Source organism: Octopus bimaculoides, chromosome 9 (assembly GCF_046866305.1).
Source record: "Octopus bimaculoides isolate indiv1 chromosome 9, ASM4686630v1, whole genome shotgun sequence".
Lineage (NCBI taxonomy): Eukaryota > Metazoa > Mollusca > Cephalopoda > Octopoda > Octopodidae > Octopus > Octopus bimaculoides.
In genome coordinates, this window is record NC_142936.1 from 90,512,134 (window position 1) to 90,531,260 (window position 19,127).

Below are 19,127 nucleotides of genomic sequence, written 5' to 3' on the forward strand. Positions count from 1 at the left end.
ATATTTTCAAAATCAATGAGTAAAAATAGAAAATAAATACACACAGACACACACACCCTGCGCTTTTGTATATAAAAAGAAAACAAGAAAAGAAATAACATATTATGACTCGGGGGAAATTTGTAAACCAAATAATTTCAATGTTATTTTTATTTTCCACATTTTTAGGTGACAAAAATATATTGTAAGCACAAAGTGAAAGTTTATCTTACAAAAAGAATTACCAGAAATGTATTTTAAGCTCTAAACAATAACTTTTATATGACACAACAGGGCTGATATTGTCAAATATATATATATAAGGCTATTTCATTTTGGAGCAGAAGGGGACACGTCATTGAGGAGGCCATACATGGCAATGAAAGGACTTTGGCAAATACAACTGATTGATTGATTAACCAAATGACAAATAATAATGAAGTAAAACTGAACCAGTGGGTGTGTTTCTATGATTGGCTTTGCTCATCATGCCATCATCGTCCAGACACTCCTATCTGAATCATATCTCTTTCTCCCATCATCCTTGTCGTATCCGTGGAGGCACAATGGCCCAGTGGTTAGGGCAGCGGACACGCGGCTTCAATTCCCAGACCGGGCGTTATGAGTGTTTATTGAGCGAAAACACCTAAAGCTCCACAAGGCTCCGGCAGGGGATGGTGGTGAACCCTGACCACAACTCTTCCACCACTACTTTCTCTCACTCTTACTTCCTGTTTCTGTTGGGCCTGTAATTCAAAGGGTCAGCCTTGTCACATTGTGTCACGTTGAATATCCCCGAGAACTACGTTAAGGGTACACGTGCCTGTGGAGTGCTCAGCCACTTGCACGTTAATTTCACAAGCAGGCTGTTCCGTTGATCGGATCAACTGGAACCCTCGATGTCGTAAGCGACGGAGTACCAACAACAACAACCTTGTCGTATCCAACCCACCCCAGGTCCTGCACTAATCCCCATATCATGTCCTCCCTTTCCAGAACATCAACCATTTGAAATTCTTTCCCTGCTCCTACTTTTCTCTTTCAAAGGTTCAAGAAAATAAATGGCATTAGTCTCACCAGTTTAAGAGAGCTTGTCACGAGCACTGACCCTTTCTCCAGAACCAGCCAGAAAAAAATAAATAATTAAAACATTAAAATAAACTCTATTAAACTTCAAACACACAAATAAAATTGCTAAAAAAATTCTCTTTTGACAACTGCTTACTTCCCCTTTCTAACTCCAAATATCAAAATTGGAAGCAGACATCATGTCACTAATTAAATATTGAAATTCGAAGCAGGTGTCATGCTAATGTACTAAATTATTCAGTAATCCATGAATAATGAATGATATTAATACAATTGCTGTGGTGTGTGTGTGTGTGTGTGTGAGGAGGGGGGTTACTTTCATAGAGTCAGCATTAGTATCTAAACCATACACTTCACATTGACCTGAAAGAAATAAGAAGGTACGTCCCCCTCAAATCTTACTCACCCACCTTAAAAAAAACAGAAAAAATAAAGTCGGGATACATTGAGCGATATTGCCCGAGATACACTATAGCCGCAAACAAGTCAGGATGGCCACATCTGGAATACTTTTGATCGTAGGCCTGTTCAATCAGGTCTGATATTTGGAGCAGAATAACAATTAGCTGAAACGCTAGCATTCTCTTTGCTCCAGTTGCATTCTGCTCAACACAGATAACACACACACACACCTTTTGACTAGCTTCATTCAGTAGGTCATGGCCATGCTTGGGCAGTGCTATTAATGTATTCATCTGTTATTTGTTGTGTTAAATGAGGATAATTGAATATCATTTTGGAAATACCTACTCATAAATGAATTACAAATCTTCCTAGAGCTATTGTGTAGTAATCTGACAACAACACAGGACTAATTACTCCAGTCTCCTGCTTGGGAAAGTTCTTTATTATGGACTTAGGCTAATGAAAACCGATTGAATGAATTTGGCAGAAAATGAAAAAAGCCCATCATGTGTGTGTGTGTGTGTTCTGAGTTTAGTCCTACAATATGCCCCCAACCACCAACCCATCAGAACTATAAGCAATAAACTACATTAGTCAACAGATGCAAACATAGCTGCATGGTCACAAAATTCAATGGATTGACTGAAAAGGCGAACATCCTCAAATTTTCATCAACATAAACTGCTACAGGTGTAGCTGTGTGGTCAACAAACTTCCTTCCAAACCACTTGGCTCCAGATTCATTCTCACAGTATGACACCTTGTGCAAGTGTCTTCTACTATAGTACATCATCATCATCATCATTTAACGTCTGTTGCCCATGCTGGCATGGGTTGGATGGTTTGACTGGGCTCGTCTGCTGGAAGGCTGCACCAGATTCCAGTCTGATTTGGCAAGGTTTTCTACAGCTGGATGTCCTTCTTAATGCCAACCACTTCAAGAGTGTAGTGGGTGCTTTTACACGCTACCAGCACAGGTGCCGTGTGTGTGACACTGGGGTGTGTCTATGTGCCACCAACACAGGTACCAATTTGCATGACACTGGTATCTGCCACGACTGTGATTTTGCTCGTCTTGATGGGTCTTCTCAAGCATGACATAATGCCAAAGGTCACGGTCATTACCACTGTGAGGCCCAACACTTGAATGAAACTCAGCCACTTTGCCTCTGTCAGGCCCAACATTCAAAAGATGTTCTTTACGTGTCACCAGCACGGGTGCACTTGGCTTGACGAGTCCTCTCAAGCACAGCACATCACCAAAGGTCTCGGTCACCAGTCATTGCCTCTATGAGGCTTGAAGTTCAAAGATCATGCTTCATCACCTCATCCCATGACTTCTTGGGTCTACCTCTACCACATGTTACCTCGACAGTTCGAGATTGGCACTGCCTTACACAGCTATCCTCATCCATATGCATCACGTGACCATACCAACTTAGTCGTCTCTCTTGCGCAACACATCTGATTCTTCTTATGCCTAACTTTTCACTCAAGATGCTTACATTCTGTCGTTCATGGACACTGACATTGTACATCCAGCAAAGGATACTGATTTCATTTCTCTCAAGCCGACGCATGTATTTGCCCATGTTTCTCATTACCATGCAGCATAGCTGTTCACACACAGGCATCAAACAATCTGCCTTTCACTCTGAGAGAGGTCCTTTGTTACCAGCAGAGGTAACTCTCTAAACTTTGCCCAGCTTAATCTTATTCTCACAGCTATGCTCTCAAAGAATCCACTTCCACTACTAACTTGGTCACCTAGATAATGAAGGCTATCTACTACCTCTAGCTTGGTTTCTGCATATTTTTGGTATTTATTGTATCTGTGCACCTTCCACATACAAATGTTAATTTCCCTGTTAACCTTCCTCTCATGTTACTGCACCTTTTATGTGTCCACACACACACCTTGTGAGTGGATTTGGTAAATGAGAATGGAAAGAGGCCTATTATGTGTGTGTGTGCATGTGTGTGTGTATAAAAATCAAAATCAAAATGGAAATTGTAGTTGTGGCCAATGCCAGTGCTGCCTGACTGGCACCCGTGTCAGTGGAATGTAAAAAGCCCCATTCAAGTGTGGGTTGATGCCAGTGCCACCTGACTGGCTCCTTGTGCTAGTAGCATGTAAAAGGCACCATCCGAACATGGTTGATGCCCCCCCACAACTGATTGGTTCCTGTGCCGGTGGATTGTAAAAAGCATCATCCAAACGTGGTCTATACCAGTGCCACCTGACAGGTTCCCGTGCTGCAGGCACATAAAAGCACCCACTAAGCTCTCGGAGTGGTTGGCGTTAGGAAGGGCATCCAGCTGTAGAAACCTTGCCAGATCAAATTGGAGTCTGGCGCAGCCTACTGGCTTGCCAGTCCCCAGTCAAACTGACCAACCCTCGCCAGCATGGAAAACGGATGCTAAACGATGATGATGGTGATGATGATGTGGCTATTTGCAATTTAGAACCGAAAGGCAACAAGTAAAGTTGTTACTAGAGCAATATACACATGTATATTAGTTGGTGTCTCCTTGTCTTGACATCATGCGATTGCTGTAAATGAGTGTCACCATCATACATGCAGTGTCCTTTGTTTTCAAAAGTCCATGAAAATATGTCCAGCCATTGGAAACAAGGGTTGGCAACAGGAAGGGCATCCAGACATAGAAAACCTGTCGCAACAGATTCCGTCAAACTGATGCAAGAATGGAGAAGAGGACATTGTAAAAAAAAAATAAATAAATAAATAAATTGGTGTCCATTCTCACCATCACTCGTCAAAAGCAGTGCAAACCACTTGTTAATTGTTTTCCATGACAACATCTATAAATATCTGAGCACTTGTGTGTGTGTGTGCAAGTTAAACATCATGTTTACAATTTCAATACAATAAATTAATTATATGAGTGCATTAGTCAATTAGTTATGTGATTAATAAATTATATATTAAGCGTTTATATTAGAGCCAGTACAGTAATGCAGAAATCTGCAAAGCACTTTGCAGATTTTTAAAAATATTATTCCAAGACATTACAAAATGTACATTAATGCTCAAGTGTCTTGTTCATAATTTGGTTATTCACAAGAATGCACAAGAAGAGGAGGTAAACAACAATTGGGAATAGCTGATTGGACATTGAACCTGTTTTGGTGATAACACTTTTTTGGACAGGAGGCAAACACCCACAAACACACATCATCATCCTCATCGTTTAATGTTTGTTTTCCATGCTGGCATGGGTTGGATGGTTTGACTGAGGTCTGTAGAGCCAGCAGCTGCACCAGGCTCCAATCTGATTTGGCAATGTTTCTACAACTGGTTCGTGTGTCACATAGCTAGCTAGAGTCGATGGCCTCTTGGAGCTAATCAACGGCAGCATTCGTCCTATGTTATGGACTGCCATGCTGGCTTGGCGATAACTATTGATATCCAGTACCGCTGCCGTAGTCTCTGTTAGAGAAACTTAGAAATATTAATATTTCTATTTTATATAACAGATATGAATATACACATATACATACATGTATATATGTGTGTGTGTGTGTATTATATATATATATATATATATACATACACAGACAAAAAGATAGATTGATAGATACAACTGAGTGGGCAAACAAAACTATGAGACACTGCCTAGTGCTTTTTTTTTATTTTGATAAGCCTGGTACTTATTCTATCAGTTTCTTCTTGTGAAACCAGTAAGTTATGGGGATGTAAATAAACAAACAGCAGTTGTGAAGTAGTGATGAGGGAGAAACACAGAGACAAAGACACACACATATATACATGCATATATATATACGATTGATTTCTTTCAGTTTCTGTCTACAAAATCCACTCACAAGACTTTGGCTAGTCTGAGGCTATAGCAGGAGACACATGCCAAGTCACCACACAGTGGGACTGAACACAGGACCATGTGTTTTGGAACCAATTTTCTCACCACACAGCCACACCTGCACCTATGTATGTGTGTGTGTGTGCATGTATATGAGTGTATATATGTGTACATATTACATCTATATATATACATGTATACATATACAGCTAAACATATACATGTATATATATATATATATATATATATATATACATATATATATATACACATAACATATATTATATATATGTAAGAATGTATATATGTATGCCTATGTGATATAATAGTTTCACTTTAATAGTTTCAGTATTAAAGTGAAAATATCTGACATTACAATAGAGAGATGTTATTGTTTCCCTTTTGACACGTAATACTGCAATAGTGGAGGAGATGTGATATTGTACTGGGCTCGCACTAGGCAAGAAGTGAAAATTTTTTTTTGCCTAAAACACTACATGGACCCTAAGTAAGGCATGTGTAAAATTTGAATGAAATTAGTTATGTAGTTCTCAAGTTTTAGGGACAGGCACACATTCTTATCTATATATATAGATTACTCGCAGCATTTGACGAAATAGATATAGCTTCACACGATGTGGAAGACAACTGGAGTTTTCTACGGGACAACCTGCTCAGGGCCAATGACCAGATCTGTGGATGGTGCAAAGTCCCCTCTCGACCCAAAATAACATAGTGGTGAAACAATGTTGATGTTGCTCAATAAAGAGAATGAATGGGAGAAAGAGAGTCTGCCGAATGTCAACCCAACAGAGGGACCAGCTATCTGAATTGACAGTACCTTGGTAGATAAAGCAATTAAGTGTATGAAGACAGGGAAAGCTCCCAGCCCATCAGGAATCAACGCAGAGATGCTCAAAATATCTGGCGGTGTTGGCTATAGCTTAGTCACTCGTATAGCTAACCAGGTGATACACGAAGGAGTCATACCCAATGACTGGTGTTAATCCCTTTGTCTGTCCTTGTTTGTCCCCTCTATGTTTAGCCCGCTATGGGTAATAAAGAAATAAATATTTTAAAATGAGTGGATCAGAGTTGTTAAGTTTTCTGGATTGCAAAGCAGTGTGTCTAAGTGAATCAAGATGTTATTAAGGGGTAAAAGTGAGTTTAAAATGACAGTGGTGCACTTCCCTCACTGATGCTAAGAAGAAAATGGTTTGGAAATGTTATGATGAGAGGCTGGTGACTGTGATGGATATGTGGGAAGAAACAGGTTTACTCCAAATATATCCATCTGAGGGACCAGCTAAAATAACTACTAAGGATATGAAGTTAGGAAAAGCTGCTACCCCTGGTAGCTACTAGGTAGGGCTCAAATTAGTCATTTGCATAGGCAATTAGGGAGTTCAGGCTGTAATACTGAATGACTAGCCTAATGTTATCAACAAGTGCTACAAAGGCAAAGAAGAAGCCCTAGAAAGAAGCAGCAACTGCAGAGGGATCAAACAGATGGACCAAGTTATGGGCTACTACTGATGCCTTCTCCCTAGAAAAGGGACTGCAAAAGAACTTCTTAGCTAAGACTGAGACCTTCTATCGAGCTTTTATAGACCTGTGATACAATACCAAGCACTGTAATCTGCTGGTCATTAAAAAAAACTAAGTGTAGATGAATAGCTTGTGAGAGTAGTGCAAGGCATGTAGAGAGAAGCAGTCAGTAAAGTGAGAAATTTTGTGACAAGGTAGGCGTTCAACTCTTTAGCATTCACATTATTCTCTCAAATGTAATACTTGTTTATTCTTGTTGTTTTGAACCAACCATGTATTATCTTGTAGCTTCAAGATTTCAATGATGTGACTGTTTTAGCATTATGTCGTGCTTGAGAAGAAGACCCATCCAGCTGAGCAAAATTGCAGCCGTGGCAGACACCAGTGTCATGCAAATGGCACCCGTGCTGGTGGCACGTAAAAGCACCCATTACACTCTCAGAGTGGTTGGCATTAGGAAGGGCATCCAGCCATAGAAAACCAGACTGGATCCTGGCGCAGCCTTTCAGCGTGTCAGCCCAGTCAAACTGTCCAACCCATGCCAGCATGGAGAACGGACGCTAAACGATGATAATGAAGACATTGTAGGGTAGGTGTGAGAGGTCAAATCTAGTAAGTTTGAACATAAAAGAAACTATTTTGGTTGGATATGGCCAGTTTAAGTGCTAAAGGGCTATTTATTGTGGTTCTCCAGGCCATAAAAGAAGAGTTTAAGACTGGATGTCCATGGAAATCCTTCTATAGGCTGATGAGTTAGTATTTATAACTGTATCAGATAGAAATCTGAAAAAATTCCAGACATGTAAGCAAAACCTGGAAGTAAGAAATTTTCAAAGTAAAACCAGTGAAGAACAGGATCCTGCTGCCATAAGGAAAATGGTTGTGTTCAATTTGCAGAAAAATATAAAGTAGGAATTCTATATGGTGAACCCAATGTGAACTATGACAGCACAAGATGTCACGGGATCACATGGACAAGTACAAGTGACTAGATATGAACTATCAAACTCATAGAGTGTTATCTAGGAGCATACAATTTAGTCTCATATGCTCTCCTGCAGTTAGTAGTTTTTTTTTTACTGTTAGTCAGGGATGGGGGGGGGACAATGATCACAACTCTTTATTTTATAGGGTCTTCAAGACTAAACAGGAGGAAGGAAGACCTTAATCTCAAATTTGAGACCTGGTTTTAAAGGCTTGTAAAAGCGTGAACACCACTGAAGATGCTAGGTGATGGTGCTAAACCAGGTAACAAATTAATCTACCATCCAAGAGCCCAGAATGCAAAGAACCAGAAATACAGCAAAGCATCTCATCCAATGCTGTAACCATTCCGTATGTACACCACACTGGACTGGTACCTATATTATCAATATCAAAGAGATAAAAGGCAAAGAAAGTCAAAACAAATACTGCAAGCCCCGCCCTCTCTTGTTATGTTTCAATGACTTGACCAATTTGTTAAAATGACAAAAATAAATGAATAAACAGGATGAAATGTTTTTGAAGTTTAGAAACCAACCTCTAACTCTACTTCTGCTCCACTGTCCACCTCAACTCGAAGTTCAGATAAAGGTTCAAGCTTGTACTCTTCTGTGTGTGTAGTCTGAAAAGAGAAAAAAAAAATTAATACTTTGCTAACTTCTTTACTGTGTTCTATTAGATCTAGATCAGGTGTTCCCCACCCCCATTGGATCGCGAAGCCTAAGCAGGGGGAGGGGTCGCATAGCCTTGCTAGAAGTGGCTTGGGATAATATTAATTTCAACTCATCAATTACATTTTTTATACTCTGCTGATGCTGGGGGGTCGCGTGGGTTTCAAGCTTTTGGGTAAGGGGTCGCGAGTGTAAAAGTTGGGAACCGTTGATCGAGATTAAAAAAAAAAAAAACAGCAAAACGTTCAAGAGAAATTTGAAATCCGAACGTGGAGATGAAACTGAAAGTAAAAATAAAACTATGCGCTACTTCGTTTTCATGTTCCCATGAAAGTAGTGTTTATCTTGTTAAAAGTGAAGGAAGACTTTATCTGAACAGAGTAAAAGTTTTATTTCTACAATACTGCTAAACAAATCTGGAGGACTTCAAGAATAGCTGTTCCACATAAGTTGGAATTTCTCCGTCTTAGGATTTTTCCAATGGGGAAACATTTAAAAGACATTTTTAAACCCATGCTTTTTAAACGTCTGTCCTCCTACCTCGTCGTACCTTTGGAACAGCAGCCACCACTAAAATAAATCTTTTCTTTTTTGTCCACACTTTTCTGAGAAATTCCAACTTATGCGGGTTAGCTATTCCGGAAGTCCACCACGAAATGTCTGTTCAAATTTATTATCGAGAAAAATATAACGCCACATAAAATTCGAGTTTTGTGAGGCAATGAGAGAGGCTATAAGTTTAAAGAAAGTAACTCTTATCTCGTGTATTTGATGTTAAAAAAAGTCCAAGTCAATAAAATGAAATCAGGGTTTTTTTCTTAAGTCCTTAACAGATTACCAACGTGTTGCTTGTTTATCAACAGGGGCGATCTTACATCATTAATATTAGGAGTGTCAAAGAAAAATCTCCATCCCCAGATCGAATCTGAGGACACCTGATCAAAAAGACATTCCAGTCATGACCATCTCTCCTTTTTTCAGACTGTATCCAGGTCTATATTCGGTCTGTGTACAAAGTGATATAATTTGGCTACAATTTTCTAGGTTGAACGACAACGTAGAGACACCCAAGTTTGCTCTTGTCGTGGATGTTTGCATCACTTTAACGCAAATATAGAAATGATGACACAAATGAGTTTGGGTGTTCATCCTTGTTATAGATAGATAGACAGGTAGATAGATAGATATAAAAATCAACAAGGAATGGAAACATACATATTGGTCACATGTGACACAACACTGCCTTTTTATTTACTGTAGCATCTATAAATATATTATTAATTTAAATATGAACTGAGGATTTGAAAATAACTTCTGAGTGATCATTTTAAAAATGATTGAAAGTTGCTAAATAAAATAATAATCCAATTCCACAAACCTCTTCTTTATTTTCACTTGAACTTCCCTCCATCTTGAATAGCAAAAATTTACGATGAAGACAAATCTCACATGAGCGAGAAAAAGTTAAAACTGATTTTTTTTCTTTTTCAACAAAATAATAATATTTAATTATTATAAACTTCAAAAAAACTTAAAGAAATAATAAACTATACACCTTAATTATAATTTAACTATTTTCGGATTATTATTAGTATTGAAAACAAAATAACAAAAACCTTTATCTATAGTATCTAAAAAAAACATCACAACGAGATTACATACATTTGTTTCGATTTCGCTGTTTTCATTCTTATGATTATACTATTTTGAGTTTATTCAATAAAAAAAAATCTTAAAATTTCATTAAACTTTCAAATAAATATTTATTTATACTGAAATTGATTTACCTAAAGCAACTAGAAAACGAAAGAGAAAAAAAAATAATAATAAGCAAACGACGAAAGAGGAAGACGTGTGTGGTTTGTGTATAAAGCGGTGCATGCTGGGAAAGTTTTGTGCAGTCCTTGTATCTGCTGCTGTCAGACATTTGGATCAGTATAAGGAAGACGGAGAAACTGGCCAAGCAACATTTAAACAACTCAAGTGGCACTCACTAATTCTTCTTCTTTAGTTTAGCCACATCTTTGTGTGTGTGTGTTTTTTTTTCTTTTTGCTGCGAGGTAAGTGAACTCATCGCCAACTGCTTGCTATTTACAGTTTCTTTCATTTTTCCTTTTTAAATAATCTCTTGTGTAAAATGTCTCGAAAGTTCACTTGATCTAATTTACCCTCCATTTGTATATGTACAATATTTTTTAGCTAGCTGTCTTGCAATATCATATATACATACACTGCAAGCCATTTCTCTACAAATATTAAATATATGAAACATATATGTGCACTATATTCCGTTTCCATGTACACTCGCCATTTAAATATCTGGCTGTTTGCGTATGCATATAATATATATACACACACACATATATACACGCCATTGATAGGTGTATGTAACATCTTCCACTTTAGTATATGTTTATGTATGTTCACCATATTTATACACTCTTCTGCTGATGTATATATACATTATTATTAGTATGTTTACATCATTGTATATATGTATATGTATGCTCGCCATATGTAAGTATATTATACAATTTCTGTGTTTATATAACCTTGCGTTTATAAGTTTCTACACCCTTTATTTGAATGTGTACGTGTTCTAAACCCCTTCCGTTCTTTGTATGCGGGTGTGTATTTATTGATGTACGTTTCCTAGTTGAGTCTCTCCTTACTCAACAATGGAAACCTAACCCAATGGATTCACTTGTGCTTGACTGCTGTTCTCTTCAAATACTTTCATCCGTGTGACACATATCTTATATACACACACGCACCGTCTATATAAATATATATATACACATACACAAACCTTTTATGTGGGTTTTAAAATCCTATGGAGATACGAATGGAGGTGGGGAAATCACAAACTATTTGTTTCTTTATGTTGAAGTTTCGTGTGTGTTTGTTGCCTTTTATTACAGAGGAAAAAAATAGTATTAAATGGTTATATGTATTGATCAAACATATTTGCGTGTGTATGTATATATGTGTACATACACACAAATACGTTTTTTTTTTCTTAGTTTAGTCTGAAACATTATTGACTAGGAAAGGGGACATGCCTCGGCATGTCTACAAATATTCATTTTAACGTATTTTTATTATATATGTTGTATTTATAAATAGCTATTGCGTCTGTGTGTGTATATATACATTAATGCAGACGCAATACAGAGTATAATGTCACTAGTTTTGGATTGTCTCGATTATGAGAGCTTTATAGTAGCATATCAAAGATAAGAGGAAGTGAAATCTCTCTCTGCACACGTACATTACACACACACACACATGAGTATATAATGTGTCTGTGTGTGTGTGTATATGTATGGAGAGAAAGGTGGATGATTGAGATTACACGCTTTTTCGGAGTAATTTCTCAGAATATTGTATGGGAATGGAACTTGCAGAACAGCTCAGCTTTGTATAAAGAGAAATATTGGTTTTGATGGTGGAGAGATACTGATATAATAGAAGTGGGCTTCTTTTCCTAGTATCATCTTAAACCTTTCCATACTAGTATCATATTTTAATCCTACTATCTATCCATATATATATAACTGCATATAGTCTAGTGGAAATTTAAAACCTCCATCCTTAACTCGCTGTGAATACGTCGACATAATTATTTTCCATCAATTTCCTATTGATTTCTTTTACTTTTCTGGTCCTATTCTTTTGTTCATTGTTAGCTGCATTTTTTCAAGTTTAACTCCAGTCGGGATTGACAAAGCTTAGAAACCAACTCGGCTTTAGAAATAGTATATCTTGTTTTTAGTTTTGGTTTCAAAACACATCCGCTTCCCACAAATTTGTGTTCTTATGCCCAAGTCAGAAACTGTGTGTGTGTGTATAAAAATCGACAGTTTGGCTGAAATAAATCTCATCCTTCGTAAATCGAGTTCAAATCCCAATAGTTTATTTTAATCCCCACTTTTTAAAATCGATAAAAAAAATGTTGAATAGGTTCAGTCATCCCGTTCCTCCAGAAAATATCTACCACCGTGTTCTTCGTAAAAGATATCTTTATAATAAATGCGTATACGTGTGTAATATACACACAGTTAAGAGTTTGTTTACAAATAGCTAAGTATGGCGAGACAGGATCAACTGTTTATGTAGGTCTCATTTCTTCCAGAGCTCATGGCCGTCCAATGTGTCTCCTTTATATTTTATTTAACAACCACTTCCAGCAGTTTCCATCGATGCGCTGCAAATCGCTCGAGTTTTCTGAATAAACGACCAGACAATGCAATAAGTTTAGTTGATTGATAGGAATTTTCTGGAAGCACTCAATCAAGACGAGTGTGGTGAAATAGGATTGGACGGGTCCTATTGTTGGCAGTTGTAACTAAGTTTGTGGATTAATGTTTGGAAAACTTCAAGACTGAGGGTGGGAAAGAAACATATGGCTTTTGTTTATTATTTATTTTAGGTTAAAAAAAACCATTTAGAATGTACACATTACAATGTGTAGGCTATTCGTATGTAAACCGGATTACATGTCCTAAACAACTTGAAAACAATGTCGCGACACTACTTCCCTATGTTTTGTGAAATTTCTAGAAACCAAATTCACATGTAATCGTTCACTTGAGTAACCCTGTACATGTTATATATAAATGCGTCTTAATTTTTATTCTGTTTTTAATTACTCTGTTAAGTAATTTCGTCCCATGGTCTGTAGAAACATTTTTTAAAAAAAACTTTAATGTTTCAAACTATTTAGAATGTTTATTTTATTCTGCGAATATTTCCCTAATGATGGAAACACGACCATATCGTTGGAATAACAAACCCAAAACTGAACGCCAGATGAATTTCTCAAACCTGTTTAAAAATGTAAAATGCTGTAGTTCTTAGTGGAAAATCGAACTCAACTGTTATCCTTTCAACTTTTTTTTTTTTTGTACCAACTTAAATTTTTTTCTTTTTTTTTTTACTGCTGAGACGCTCTGATTGTGTATGAGTGAACTTGACTATACCATAGGTTTCGATAGTTTTTCTTCCTTTAGTGGTTTGTATCGACTCATTTACTTCGTTTCAGTTATTACTGGCGTTTCTTTTTATTTATGGCGAGTGAGGACAACGTGGGGTTTGAACACTGAAATTTTGCTGTTGATCGGACGCTCTGTTACTTAAGTTCTTTTTCTTTTAGTTTTGTCCGGAATTTCTCTCTCTCTCTCTATTAAACGCTATTGTTCGTTATCAAATCAAAAGAAACGGTTCTCTTTTGCCACACTGAATTGTTCACTGATCTTGGTTCCCAAGGTCTCTAAAAAAACCTCATAAACGTATATATTACCTTACTACAAAGAGAGGTGAGGGACATTACGAAAAATTAGTTTCATCAGCTGCTTTTGATAAACTGATTCAATTTATTTATTCATGGCTAGTTGAATGTTTACACAAGTTTGTCTTGTTTACTCGTTACGTCTCTCGGACTAGAATGGATGTTTGCGAAATGGTGATAATATTTAGGGACAGACCGGGAGATAAGGATTAATGAACGTTTAAAAAGCAATTTGAAGACATTTCTCGTTTCCTATTCTTTGCAGAGGAGAATTTTTGTTGGGCAGTGTTTTGTCCAGCTTTCGACACTCACGAAATAGTTCAAGGAAAAGTATATGAGGGTGAAAGATGTTATTTTTACAGCATTAACTAATACATCCTTTTGTGCATTAAATGCAATATTGTCTTTATTTACAAGTGTGTGTGTGTGTGTGTGTGTGTATTTGGAACTTACTGAATCTGTGGTTCCTCGTCAACTATGGAAGTACTGGTTATATTTGCCATTCTGTATCAAAGCTGTCTTGCAGCAGGGATGGTACTCGTGCAGAGGTAGACCAAGAAAGGAATAAATGAATTTAAATAAAACACTTAAATATGACAGACTAATGGAGGTATGCAGTGACATGTATAAACATGTTGAAACAGTGAGTCTATTCGCTGTTCCCTTGTAAAATGGAAAACTTTTATGAATTTAATTTTTTACTCCTTACTAAATACTCTCATAGAAACATAAGTTTCTTGTATTTTACCCAAATTGTTCAAACCCTTCATTTACCCATCTATTGAATAAAAGGTGTTAAGTAAGGGCAGGTAATTCATGTGATTGAGATTCTGTTCGTGTCTTATTTCTTGAGTATACTATTCAAATCATTAATTTAATTAATGTATATTTATTTCCCATAGTAAGGATGGGATAGTTTCAGTTCACTTGGGAATTGTTGGCAATATTTTGTTATTGTTTTACATCAAAGTGATATTGCTAATTCTTGTGAACTGGTAATATGTATAATCAGTATGGTAAAATAGTGTACCTTACCTAGAGACATGACACTGGTTAATGCTTTGAACTCTTAATCTTGTGATCAGCATTTCATCACTACCTGACCAGTTAATCCGTTCCATATAGTTTTATATGGTAACTAGTTTTAACAGTTTATTGCACTGTATCTCTTGAAGCTTGTCAACTTTAGTACTGTACATATTAACTATATGGTCTCATATTGGCTTGTTTTATTGTAACACTAAACATTTTAGTGAAGTGTTTCACAAGCTAGTTTTTTTGTAAAAGTTCAACACCAAATTTACATGGCCACACTAAATACATTTTGTCAGCTGTTTTGGTTAGTAATAGTTAATCCAGAAATTACTGAAGGGATTTTGTTGATAGATATTTACAAAGATTTTACCATCCTTCTGCTTTGTGAAGTTTAAGAATTCTTAATACAATAGTTTTTTTAATTATTACATGGTAGTGATATATTTTCCAGTATTCTGATTACAATACATTGGGTAAGTAAAAGTTCATTGTTTCTGATCTTGTTACATAATCACACAAAAAACTGGGTTGAAATTAGCAAAAGATTAAAATAAGCTATATGGAAACAACTTGTATTTTATTGCCTAAATATTTAAAATAAAAATTATGGTAAAACAAAGTTCAGTCTTTTGTATGGAATAAAAAATCATTAGCATTTATCAAGTCATAATATATCTGAATGAATTAAAAACTGGAGTGACTGCAATCAACTGAAACCCTTTTTAATATACGTGTATACATGCATCATACAATCTTCCTTTCACTTGTAGAGAGATACCTTTTGTAGCCAACAGAAGTAACAGCAATTTGAATTTCTGTCATCCCATTCTTATCCTAGCTATTTACTTGAGTTAAGTTACTTGGTCATGACCCCTGGCCGGAGCCCATGCACTGTACAAACAAGACAGACAAACCAGAAAGATTTTCAATAATATTAACATAGTAAAGAGCAGCTGTTTTATATGTGTGGTTGTCATCATCGTTTAACGTCCACTTTCCATGCTGGCATGGGTTAGACGATTTGGCTGAGGACTGGCGAACCAGATGGCTGCACCAGGCTCCAATCTGATCTGGAAAGCGGATGTTAAACGATGATGATGATGACACAACCACACACACATATAAAACAGCTGCTCTTTTACAAAAATAGCATACTATGTTAATATTATTGAAAATCTTTCTGGTTTGTCTGTCTTGTTTGTACAGAGCATGGGGTCCAGCCAAGGGTTATAACCAAGTAACTTAATTCAAGTAAATAGCTAGGATAAGAATGGGGATGGCAGAAATTCAAAGTGCTGTTACTTCTGTTGGCTACATAAGGTATCTCTCTACAAGTGAAAGGAAGATTGTATGATGCATGTATACAAAAAGCAATTCTACATGGTAGTGAGATGTGGGCCCTGAATGCAGAGAACATGCAAAGGTTAGAAAGGAATGAGGCTACTATGCTCTGCTGGATGTGTCGTGTACGTGTTCAACAGTGCTAATGTATTGAGAGAGAAGTTAGGCATAAGAGTAAATAGATGCTTGTGTGCATGAAAGAAGTGATCTCACAAAGTAGATGGAACACACGGAAGTGGGAGACCAAGGAAGGCATGGGACTGAGGAACGCTGAACCTTTCAGGCAAGAAGACGAAGGACCAAGATGTCTGGTACTTTGCTGTACTCAAGAAGACTGTACTCTACAGCAGAAGTGTTAAGGCCAGTTCCCTCTTGTGGAGAGGATTGGCCTGCAAGAGTCATGTGTCAGTGCCATATAAGCACTCGTGCCAACACCACATAAAAGCATCCAGCTGTAAAAACCATGCCGAATTAGACTTGAGCCTGGAGTAGCTCTCCAGCATGGACAACAGATGTTAAATGACCATGACTCATTCAGCGCTTACCTTCTATAAACTAACTTGTACATTAGGTGTTTGGCTAATTAAAAAAAAAAAAGGTTTTGTGTTCCCATTCCAGCCCATTTGATGTCAAATAAAACAGGCATAGATGGTAACACTTGTGAGTGTATATATGTATATGCGTGCACACACGCAATTTTCATCCTTTACTAGGAAAAGATTGAATACTCAACCTGGACTAGATATTAGTAACTTTAGGGTGAGAGCTAGGTGAAGCCAGAGACAAGTCCTCCTGGAGGAGGAGATGGAAATTGAAAGAGCTTTCAACCAGCAGTGGGGTCAGATCCTAATTGATGCATAAGGCAAGGAATAGGAAGTTATAACGTAGACAATTGGGTGTTCCTATGGAACAGCATATTGGGGGTAACAAACTAGATCTGTAACTGGTGCAAGGACCCAACAAAAAAAAAAAAATCAAAAAGGTATGACCTGGATGGAATCGCTCCAAAGTAGAGCCATAAAGGCTGAGATCTAGGAGTGGAAAGAGTGGATGGAAAAAAAAAAGCAAAGAACAAGAAGCTAGATGTCAGGTACACCTAGCATGGAGAAGTGCTGAAAGTAAGAATTTTGCCAGTGTTCTAAGACATGGTCAGAAGCATGAATTGTTCCAGATTGCAAGGCAGTATACGAAAGAAATCAAAACCTTGTTGATGTGTATACCTAATGGCAAGAGCAGACTTGCTCTTATTGACACTGAAAAGACCGAGTTATGGAAGAGCTGTTAATAAGGAATTGTTGAGTTGGGAGGATGCATAGAAGATGGCGGGTTATATGAAGGTGAATCTAGGAGGACCAGTCAATTAAGTTGACAGCAATTATTGTTGATGGTGTTTAATGATATGAAGATAGGAAATGTATCTGGTTCATCAAGAATAGCAGACGTTTCAAATTTCTAGCAGAATAGATTACAAGCTAATCACTCACATAGGTAAATTATGATACCTTAGGGCTGGTGTAGTAGCAGCATCAACTGTTACGAGGACAAAAGGGCTGCACTTGAAAGAGGAACTAGAGGTATCAAACTGCAGTTGATTAGGAAAAGAATTAACCTAAATGAGATGCAGTTTGGCTTTGTGCCAGGAAGTACTACTACTGATGGCTTCTTAGTGAGACAACCACAGAAATACTTGTTCAAGAGTAAACTCATATAGCTGGCATTTGTTGACTAGTGTGGCCTTCAGTGGGGTATCTAGCTCTGATCTAGAAGTCTGTTCATTATAATCTTGTAAGCTGAAGCAGGAATTTAAGACCAGCTGTCTGTGGGAGCACCTAAATGTTGATCTAGTCCTTATTGCTGAATCTATTGTAGAATTAGACCGAAATAAAAACCAAGAAGCAGAAGAGAAAACAAAACCTTACTAAATTTACAATTGTCATGCTCACTATGCAGACAAGAAGGTAGAAATTCCATATGTACCCATTGTCGCACAGAAGGAACACTTCACGGGACAGGTGGTAAGAGGCAATCAGCCAAAGCTTACAGAAAATAGATTCTTTCAGAAGGGATGGGTGTTTTGAAGATATAATAAAACTGAGTTAATAGAACTCTCTGCAAGATGGGGCTTCTCTCTCAGTGGAGATAGATATGAGGGTTTTGTACAGTGTAATACTGCATTGTTGCTGCAAGACTTGATGCAGAAGATTGGAAAGAAATGAAGCAAGCATTCCTTGCTGTATGTATGATGCTACTATGCATGAAAGACAAGGTGTGTATGAGCTGAGAGAAAAATTGTCAGAGGAATTAAATGTAATCTGCAAAGGAGAAGAGTATTATGGCATGACTATGTGATGTATATTGAGGATGACTGCTGTAAACAGAAAGGGACTTGAGGAAGATGTGGGACAAAGTAGTGAATGCTGATTTCACAGAAATGATAAAGGACCATATCAACCAGCAAAATCCAGTGCTGGAGAAGGCCCATTAATAAGCATTAAAAAATGGCAGAGCGGGGGGACATAATTGTGTGTGCACGCATTAATTTCACATCTGCTGCCTCCCCCACTTTTCGATACCCTCTCTTTTCATTCTCTTGTAGCAAGTGATCGTATTGAGCCTAGCCATATTTCATTTCCCCACCATCCTCACCCTGTTTATAAGGACTGGTTGTACTTGATACCATCTACTATTACCCTGTCTCTCTCTTAGGCTACTCATCATTCACTTCCATTGTTATCCATCACTCCCTCTGTTCTCTCATCCCAATCTAATTTCCCATTATATTCAAGTGCCCTGCATCCACTTGTTCCACAGTCATTGTTCTCTTCAGTTTACTTTCCTTCTCCATCATGTTGCTGTAAGCAGACAAATACTTCGTAGAGTAATGAGAACTTGTTGATATAAGGGGAAACTATAAAGCAACATCACTAATCTTGGTGCCACAA

At 37.4% G+C, this 19,127-nt stretch overlaps 2 protein-coding genes across 5 annotated transcripts in view; one reads left to right on the top strand and one right to left on the bottom strand.

Annotated features, from left to right (window-relative positions):
* LOC106872450 (polyribonucleotide 5'-hydroxyl-kinase Clp1) overlaps window positions 1-10,428 on the bottom strand; it is a 29,137-nt gene extending 18,709 nt beyond the window's left edge. The window contains exons 1-3 of the mRNA XM_014919453.3: window positions 10,307-10,428; window positions 9,898-9,930; window positions 8,387-8,470 (exon numbers count right to left, since the gene is read on the bottom strand). Of these exons, the coding sequence (XP_014774939.1) occupies window positions 8,387-8,470; window positions 9,898-9,930 (117 nt within the window). The 5' untranslated portion in view covers window positions 10,307-10,428. The remainder of the gene's footprint in view (window positions 1-8,386; window positions 8,471-9,897; window positions 9,931-10,306) is intronic.
* Window positions 10,429-10,434: 6 nt separating this feature from the next.
* LOC106872451 (dnaJ homolog subfamily B member 6) overlaps window positions 10,435-19,127 on the top strand; it is a 52,449-nt gene continuing 43,756 nt past the window's right edge. For 3 of the 4 annotated variants that reach the window (XM_014919454.3, XM_014919458.3, XM_014919457.3), the window contains exon 1: window positions 10,435-10,579. The gene's annotated coding sequence lies outside the window, so the exon portion shown is untranslated. Of the gene's footprint in view, window positions 10,580-13,720; window positions 13,838-19,127 lie in introns of those variants that run through there. The other variant, XM_014919456.3, reaches the window with a different exon arrangement.